This window comes from Mus caroli, chromosome 16 (assembly GCF_900094665.2).
Source record: "Mus caroli chromosome 16, CAROLI_EIJ_v1.1, whole genome shotgun sequence".
In the NCBI taxonomy this organism is placed as follows: domain Eukaryota; kingdom Metazoa; phylum Chordata; class Mammalia; order Rodentia; family Muridae; genus Mus; species Mus caroli.
The window spans coordinates 91115588-91125025 of record NC_034585.1 but is presented as its reverse complement, the minus strand read 5'-3'; the positions used below and the strand labels follow the sequence as shown (position 1 = coordinate 91125025).

At 45.5% G+C, this 9438-nt stretch overlaps 1 protein-coding gene across 1 annotated transcript in view; it reads right to left on the bottom strand.

Moving 5' to 3' along the window:
* Positions 1–3641: 3641 nt before the first annotated feature.
* Pcp4 (Purkinje cell protein 4) overlaps positions 3642–9438 on the bottom strand; it is a 58682-nt gene continuing 52885 nt past the window's right edge. Inside the window, exon 3 of the mRNA XM_021185574.1 lies at positions 3642–4044. Coding sequence (XP_021041233.1) covers positions 3917–4044 — 128 coding nt within the window. The 3' untranslated portion in view covers positions 3642–3916. The remainder of the gene's footprint in view (positions 4045–9438) is intronic.

Below are 9438 nucleotides of genomic sequence, written 5' to 3'. Positions count from 1 at the left end.
CCCAGATGACTAAGACACTGAGCCTTAGAGAGCAGCCCATGTACTGTGCCCTCAGGATCCATGATAGAGGCTGCATCTCCTAAACCCAACACTAGAATGAGTCTCCTCAAACACAAACCCTATGGAAATCTAACGCTAAACCCCCTGCCTCTCCAGTCAAGCCAATTTATCTAGGTTATTCTTTGAGGTAGATAAAATATATGCATTCAATAATACTCAAGAGGTTTATAAGAAGATGGCTATCTAAAGATGAAACCATTCTGCCTATAGGGAGGATTTTCTTGGGAGATGTCTTGACACCATTTCCCTGACTCTAAAATGGGGTCCAAGTTTTCCATAAGAAATGCACAGAGATAGATTATAATGTGAAGAAGGGAAAAAGAAGTTCAAAGTCCTGGGGAAAAAGAGACATTACCGTTTGGAGCTGATAGGGCTGTCTCCCTGCAAAGCCACAGGAAGTTCCTAAAAGTCATGACATCACACAGCTCAGTCGGATGAATATTCACAGAGTGAAATATTCAGAAATCAATTATTTTCTTGGAAAGCAGCAAAGGCAGCTGCAGAAAACTTTGTGTAAAGGTTCCGAGTAGACGGACGGCGATGACTGGGCGACGTTTAAAAATAGAACAAAAAGAAATGTTCAAGATATATTTAAAGAAAACTGTAAAACTTTACAGAAAGTCATAAAACGTTGCAAAGACGGTGATGTGGAAGATGTCACTCCTTTCCCACTGTACCCCAGGATATTTATAAATCTCATGAAATTCTGACTGCCTGTGGTGTTCTCCACATCCCCCCCACCCCCTTTGGATGTCTTGAATGTTCTATTTTTGGAGTTTCTCTTTTTTTAGCTAGTGTGAGTGGGTTCCTGTTCATAGCAATCAAATGACTAACTCAGCCTGGGCTGCCCCTCCATCTCTCATGGTCTTGTGTATCCTGAGTCTTGACTCTGCTCCTGCATGCTCCTGTACCAAATGGACTTTTAAAGATTCTTGCAAATAATGATTTCATTAGCAATAATAATACTTTTCATAGACTTGAATAACTTCTATTTTTCAGCCTTTTCACAAGTTCCATTGAGCATGAGCTCAAATTCTCAGGAAAAATAACCTGATTGGTTGAACCCACCTTGGGTCAGGATTCATCGGTCCAAATGGATGTGGCCAGAAATAGCACAGGTCCATGGTTTGATTTGGGCCAGAACAAAGAATACTGAGAAGGGTGTCATGGCCTTGCCAGTAGACACCTGCATTGAGTCAGGCACATGTGTATTCTAGCTCATTTTAGTTTACTAACATTTTCTAGACAGAATTTTATCAACATACTGATGTCAAGGAACCACCTTTTATGGCAGATGAGTTCTCCATGGCGGCCTGGCCAACTCACAGATCCAAGATGGGTCCAATTTCAAACTCAGATGCTCAAGGTCCTACCTGAAGTTCTGGACATCATCTGATCCCAGCCTAGAGCAGAGTGTCTCCTTGGCTAGTGCCTCTGTGCCAGCTGCCAGACTTGATTATTTAGGAACCCCCACCATCTTTAAGCTTGCTGCAGTGAGGCCCCATCCTTGGGTAAGGCCCTTGTGGGTCTCCCAGTCACTGCTTTGCTCCCATTGTTCCATGCTCTACCTGCCTCCATCCTCTGCATCCAAAGCGCTCTATCCTTCCCCAGCCTGCGTGCAAGCTGCCTTGCAGCCACAACACAATAGTCCAGTGTAGGGAATAAAATCAAGTTAGCTCATGGCTCCAAGCTGCGGATACTTTGTTGCACATCCTGAGAGGGCTCCTTCCCCCTTTCAAGATGAGTTCTACAAGAAGTCCTTCTCCTTCACCTGGAGCCACAAGCTGCTTCCTCTGTGAGACCTAGACCGCAGATGCCACATACCTAACCCATGCTTTTGGTGGGAAACAAATATCTCACCAGCATCACCACCACCCCGCCAACATCAGGAGCTTTAGAGCCACATGAATCTACCTAGGAAGTGAAAAATTTAACTCATCCCTAGGGCTCCAAGGAAATCAGCTGCACCTTTGTCCTGTGACTACAATGGAAGGCATACATTGGAATATCTAAGGGAACCCCTCTAAACTTTCCCCACTAGGCTGAAGGAGAACTCCCAGACACTTGGAATCATCTTAAGAGATATTAGCCTATGTTTCTTTACAGAGAGTCCCTAGGTGGATATCTTCCTTAGAACCTGGGTGACTTCCAGCTGCCACGGCCAGAATACACCCATAAGAACAGGACACACTTCCTTTAGATCAATAAGTGAGTGGGTGGGGGGAGTGGTAGAGCTGGGACACAGGTCAGATAGAGAGATCACTACCTGTGCATGCAGTTGGGTCCTAGTTTACTTTACATTAGCAGCCTGAGGGAGCCCTGAGCATGACACCTTAAACCATCTGATTTTTGTGATATTCATACCCCTCTCTGTCTCAGCAGCTCTTTCTGGGGTGTCTTATCAACCTACTGTCTTCTCAATGGGGACTATCCCATCAGGAGCCTGACTTAGCCCTCACTGGTTGTTACTGCAGAAGTGATCCTATTTAGGGGTCACTAGCTGAAGTCATCATGAGAGTTCAGGCATACCCCACTGCCACCCCCTCCCCACCCCAGTAGCTACGGGGAAGAGCTAGCAGCAGGGGCATCTTACACAAGGCAGCAAGCACATTTTTAGATGATTTTTTTTTTTGGTGGCAAGACACCCCCCATGGGTTCCAGTATTTCTTTGTGAGAGAATAGTGTCCTCTCTACCTCCAACTCTTTCCTCCACAAACCTCATTCCCACCGCCTCATCCACCCACAGTCCAGCATGCAGGTATACACACTCAGACACTCTGCCTCTCTTCTCACAAGTGCATGTGACCCACCCAGAGCCCCAGCTTAGGAACATATAGCCAAGTCCACCACATACATGGTGACTTGTCCGTTCTGGGAGAAGGGTCCCTTCTGTTTCAGGTTCTTCCATGGCAAGCTTCAAATGAGCATCCATGAAGACATATGGTTGATGCTCCTGGCAGTTGACCAAGGCCAGCTCAGTCACACCCTTCCAACCTGTATTTGACTCCTGACTCTGTGGAGTCAGGCCTCCCACAAAATGGACATCTTCACTACCCATGGAAGCTCTCCGTGACATGTGAGACCATGTGTCTGCAAGGTTTGCACTGGAGAAAAGCCAGGCAGCTTCTCCAAACTGCAATGAACAAGCTAAGCACCACGGTGCTAAGCCCAGAGGATCCTGGAGCCTGGGCCTGTGGATGGAGCTACACAGGTGCAAAGATGGCCTTTGTGGAGTAGGGCAACCCTTCAAAGATCTGAAGTGTACTTGCTAAGTACACCTGGGAGACATCCCAACCCCAGATGCACTGCCCTCCTAGACCTTGTGTCCTTCTGAATAAGTTGGGACAGTCAAGGGTAGAGACAACATTTCCATGCTGAGAAAATACAGCCACCACCTATTGGCAGCTCACACTCTGCAAATGAGATAGGAACTCCATGGTGGAGGATGAATAGCCCCACCCTAACAAAAGCACTCTGTTCTAAAGTTTGAACAATATAGCAGACATCTGGCTTGCAGTCGTCTTTAACAGTATGAGCCTTCCTGGTTCCATTCAACCGGAGAAATGAAGAAGGACACTAGATTCACTCATCTTACCTCCTTTTTATTACAACATCAAGGAAAATAGTTGCAGAGCAATTGTAATGGAGATAAACAGATGAAGCTACTCACAATTTTACTGTGGACACCTGCCTATAGGGGGCATAAATACTATGGGTTTCTGTTCATGCATTTCAGGTTTGCAGCAGGGTGTGTACTGGGTGTGGATGACTTCTCTTTAGGGTATTGTTCTTTTCATTCTTGATGGATGGTGGTTGAACTTGGTGTCTTCAGGTGGACCAGGAAGCAGCTTCACCACTAGGACTGTGATCCCGCCTTTTTCTTCTGGAATTTTCTGAACTGAGACTGAATGGCCACAGCTGCACGCTCTGTCTCTGGTGCATCCATGTCGATATCAAATTCTTCTTGGACTTTCTTCTGCCCATCTGTAGTATAAAAAAACAAACAAAAACAGAAATATAAGATGACCACCTAAAAACAGAAGAGTGAGGCCAGTGTAGATGCACGAGGCTAAGACGGCCCACCTCGGACTGTGCTCAGGTGTTCGTTCAACCACCACAAAGCAAAATCATTTGTAAAGCAAAATCCAAGGGAAAATGGTGGAAAGTTCCAGACACTCAGAATTCTATAGCTCTAGAGAACATTCTACAGTTCTCTAGCTATCTGAACTTTACCATGAGCAGGATGGAAGACACAGTCTTGACACATTCCCATAATGCTAGCTGATGGTCACTGTGCTCAGAGCTGACAGGAAGATACTTTGGATACCTGCATTGTGTTGTTAATGAGAGCTGCTCATTGTTTTCCAGTTTGCCAGGCTTTCATGGTGGTTATTTTTATAACCAAACCACACTATTTGACCATCACCAGAAGACAGCACTTCCACAAGTGATACATTGTAATATTGAAAAGCAAGAGGGGTGGTGTGTCTACTTAGGCAGAGAGGCCAGCCAGCTCACACTAACATGGTTGCTGAAGATGGGTTACAAGCCAGCACCAAGTGAAGATTTAAAGTAATCATGCCTTTGTGCTAGGTGCTTCTGAGCAGTGGCCTAAAAATAAGTAAGCGAAGTCCGCCAGTCAGAGAAGAGACATCTTTTTACATCCTCCAACCCAGTAAACACTGATCACTGGAGTCATAAGAAGAAACATTTATCTCTTTTGAATGCAGACACAGGTGCCCCAGCCCAAACTCAGGGTGACTTCTTGTGTAGTCGAATGGAAGGTGCCCATAAGGGAAAACCTGCTCATTTGTTAAGCCCAGGAAGAGGCTAGGTTGCTACCCTGCACTAGCATGTGGAACAGAAAGGCTAACTAGAAAAAACAGAGAGTGGGAAGGGGAGGAGGTGATAGAAATAATAGATGATAAGTATAGATAATAGATAAATAATAGATGTATAAAAGACAGATAAGATAGACTATTGATAGAAAGATGACAACTAGATAGATGAGAGAGATGATAGATGACTGATAGAAAAATAGACAGTAGGTAGATAGATGGTAGACGATAAATAGGATGAGAGTAGACAGTAGGAAGATGATAAATATTAGTCATAAACAGATGGTGATATAGATAGATGATAGATGATAACTGAATAGATGATAGATAGATAGATAGATAGATAGATAGATAGATAGATAGATAGATAGATAGATAGATGATAGATGATACATACATACATACACAGGATAGTAGTAGACAATATGTAGGTGACAGATGATAGTAGGTAGATGGATGATTATGATAAATATAGATAAATGACACATAGATTATAGATTAATAGATTGATGATGATAGATTGATGATGAGGAAGATAGTAGAAAGATAGATGATACACAGATAAATGAAAGATAAACAGACACTGGATAGATAGATAGATAGATAGATAGATAGATAGATAGATAGATAGTAGACAGATGTAGACAGGCAGATGGTAGGTGGTAAATGGATGATAGATGGCAGACATGCAGGAGAACCTCTACATATTTCAGAAGCCTCCAGCACTGCATTTTCCCTGCAGATCCTTAAGCAGGCTCCTCTCAATTTTCTTAGAGACTAAGCCGGTTCTGGCTGTAGCATGCCACACACTTCTCCACTCCTCCATCTGGAAGTGAGTGCTCTGCCTCTGGCCTTGTGAGCCTTCCTAAGGGTTGTGACCTAAATCACTTTTCTCTAACTCACTTCCATGGCTGCAGGGCCTGAGACAGAGTGCGGGGAATGCTGAAGGGCATCCTCCATGATCTGCAGGGCCCACAGCATGGTCAATTGCTTACAGCCACATTCCTCCAGGTCAAGTGGCCCTTGGCATATTGATCTACACAGCAATGAATGCTGCAGAGCCGCAGGAAAGGATAGAAATTGCCTGTGACCCAAGTAGATGCTGAGAAATGCGAAATTAATGTTTTCCCAACCACTGGCCTGGAGCTAAAAGGCAAGAATTCTGCAGGCATACAGTGACTCTAGCTCCATGCTAATGTCAACACCGTGCATGGCTCTATAGCTCTGTGAGTTGTCCTTTGCCACCAGGGCTTTGTACTTCTGATCCTTCCCTCCCAGAGGAGACCCTGCATTATCCACCGTGAAGCAGGGACCACAGGGGAATTAGTTGCAATTCAAAGGAGCTTGGGAGAGGTTTTCATAAATTAAAAAATTGTTGCTGCAGCCCCCTAGGCTCTGAAGGGCATGATCCATCTTCTCCCTTTTGTAATAATGGGATAAAACAATAATTCTATGTTTCTGACAAGTGATAAATGAAGATGCAGAAAATTATGTATATTTAGGGAATCCGAGATGCAGTAGTAAAGACGGGTCATAAAAATCAATTTTAGAATTACATCTTAAACTAATATCTTCCACCCAAAGGGATTTATTGATGCCACCCTCCTCTAAGAAATATTACAATGCCTCACAAAGCAATTTCTGATATTTAAGAACTTGCCACTTTCTGTTTACTTCAGAGTCTTGCCTCCCTTCAGGGCAGTCTATAAGAGAAACAATATCTTTATCTACTAAGCTGTTCAGGAACCAGAGTGGTGGAAAGAAGAGGAGGAAGACAGACAGCTCATCAAATCTAATGGCGGAGTTGGTACCAGTGAAGGGCTTGAGATGGTCTCATGGGGTCCTGGAAGCCAGGACTGGCCAGCTCTGGGTCCCCTAGATCATCAGGAGCAATAGACCTGAACCACATCTGGGTTCCCATCTCCAGAGCCTCTTCCAGTTTGTAATCTCCCAAGACCCCCTTTGAGTGGCCCTGGTGATGATGAAAGTTCAGATGGAGGGTGAGTCTAAGGAAAGCCATCCTGCTCCTTCACTCTAGTGCAGAGCTCAGGACTCACTAACAACATTTGCTGTTGATATTGTAGAAGGCTCTCTGCATTGTAGATAAGAAGGTCACAGACTCTAGAGTTTGTTTCTATGAATTATGATATCCATTGAAAATACACCACACACACACACACACACACATGACCTACATTATGGTTCATTATAACCTTCATTATCTGTTAGTCTAGTTCTTTCTTTTCATCCCTGGTTTGTTCTCACTGTCCTTTCCCTTTTCTGAGTGTGAGCCTGGGAAAGAAGGGGCTCAGTCTACCTTGTTCCAACAGTTCCCCTAGGGCCTAACACCAAATGGGTGTTCAATTAGCAGCTCTGTCAAGTGAACACACACTTCTAGCCTGAGGTCTAAGACACTGTCATACCCTGCAGTATGTAATTTCTGTTGGGCCCAGTGGGTCCTTGTTCTCACCCCCTCCACCTCTACTGAGGATTCACAACAGGTGTCTAAGGAAGTGTGGCTAGGAAGTGTGCAGCTAAAGCCATGGTGGGGCCAGCCAGAGGTGTGTGGTTTGCAAGTGACAGAAGGCGTGAAGATTGAGGTGCAGCCACAAGAGAATGGTGCAGGGCACATGGACCGTGCCACCAGACAGGCATGGGATTGGTGAGGTGGAGCATGCACAAAACCCAGAAAACTCAGAGATTTGAGACCGTAGGGATAGAGCAGCTCCCTCCCTGCCTCTGTGCCTGCTCTGGAACACTTAACCAGGACCCTCAACTAAGGTGACCACCAGCAGTCAGTTAATTAACACAGTGCCTGGAATACCTCTTCGTGCTAATGAGGCATCTCACTAGCTGTAGCCTTCAGTCAATGTCCTTCCCTTCCTGGATAGTCTCACACCCCTCCACAAAATTACATAATCCCTGGTTCACCCTGAATAAAGTATGTGCATTTACACCCACCCCAATAAAAAAATATGGACAAGCTAAGATCATCTCAGAGAGCTGCATCATTGAAGATCACCGCAGGGAAGGCTGTCACCTAAACAAGCCATAACAGTAAGACTCCAAAGAAGGCCTTCTTTCTTACGCCTCTCTGGCACTTGGCACTTGCTCCCAGACAGACCAGGATCCTGTTCATTCCAGTCCTGCTCTCCCCTTCTGGGCTGGTGTACAGTGGCTCTCTGATGTCCTGAAGGGAGATACAGACTACAGACCCCAGACTTTGCCCTGTCCTTCCCAAGCTGGTGTATTGGCAGCATCCTAGACAATGCCAGAGGAGAGGCAGAACACAGGACCATCGTGCAGGAAGCATTGGTGATTAAAGGGGAGGGCCTCAGGTGGAAAAAACAGGGTACAGGCATCCAGATACAGATACCCAGAGAAGGATCAGATGTAACCTCACATCACCAACCCTGAGACCTGGGACCTAGAAGAAGGTAAGAACACAGCAGAGAAAGCCTGGATGCGGACAAAGTATTTCAAGAAATCCCAATGATGATGGAGAGCTGTCTGCAGGTTTTTCTATCCTTATACTTGACACTGTCTGCCACTCTCATCTGGCCAGGGGATGAACAAAACACATGTAGTGTGTATCATGTTCCATCAGTATCTTTGGCCTCCTTGGACTAAACCTGCCAGACCCTCCCCAGAAGCACTTAGAGGTGTGTGGAGCCCAGCCAGAGTCAGACTTGGGATTGCTTCCGGTGCTGTGATCCTAGGGAAGGTCATAGCTGGCTTTGTTCTTGGTTTTCCTTTTTTAAAACATAGAAATAAAACAATGTCTTGTTCTAGCCCCACAGTGTCATAGACGGACTAACGTGGAGTAGGGCATTATGTGGTGAATCCTTCCAAACTGAAAGTCTCCCTTCAGGAAGGAGGAGGGAGGCTCAGCAGACTCCAAAGCTCAGGCAAAGCACTAGTGTCTCTAGGCCCTCCTCAAAGTTATAAAGGCAGAGGGCAGGCTCTAGGGCAGGAAGACACTTCAGTAGAGTTGTCTACAGGTTGGGCAAAGACGTCCAGGCTTATGGTTTCCAGATGAGTGGGCTTTTTGATGGCGCAGCTGCCTGAGTTGCTCACGCTTCTGTTCATAACCCTTCACTTATGGCCCTGTAAAGAAACTCAATCAACAGGCTGATTGACAAAGATAGACTTGGATGGACTTGTTTCCTTTGATCTGCTCTTGCTGCCTGGAGGGAAGAGACGTTAGTTCGTGTTTTCTTCCTATGTAAAAATACCATACAATGTAAGTTTAGGCAAAAATGAAATTAAGGATTGTCTCTAACCACCATAGCCCCTAGAAAGGTTTGCATTAAGGGCAAGGGACTGAGGTGCATATTTTACATATCAAAGTGGACCTGGCTTCTAGGTTCTCCCAGCATCCCTCAGTCTCTATCTGGCATACCCTGTCTCCAACCCTGAACTTTCCAGCCCAGGGGCTGGCCACCCTTCCCCCAGAGGCTCTTTCCTAGATAATCCAGATATTTTGGTCTTGTCCTCTCCTCTTCCTCCTCCTCCTCCTCCTCCTCCTCCTCCTCCTCCT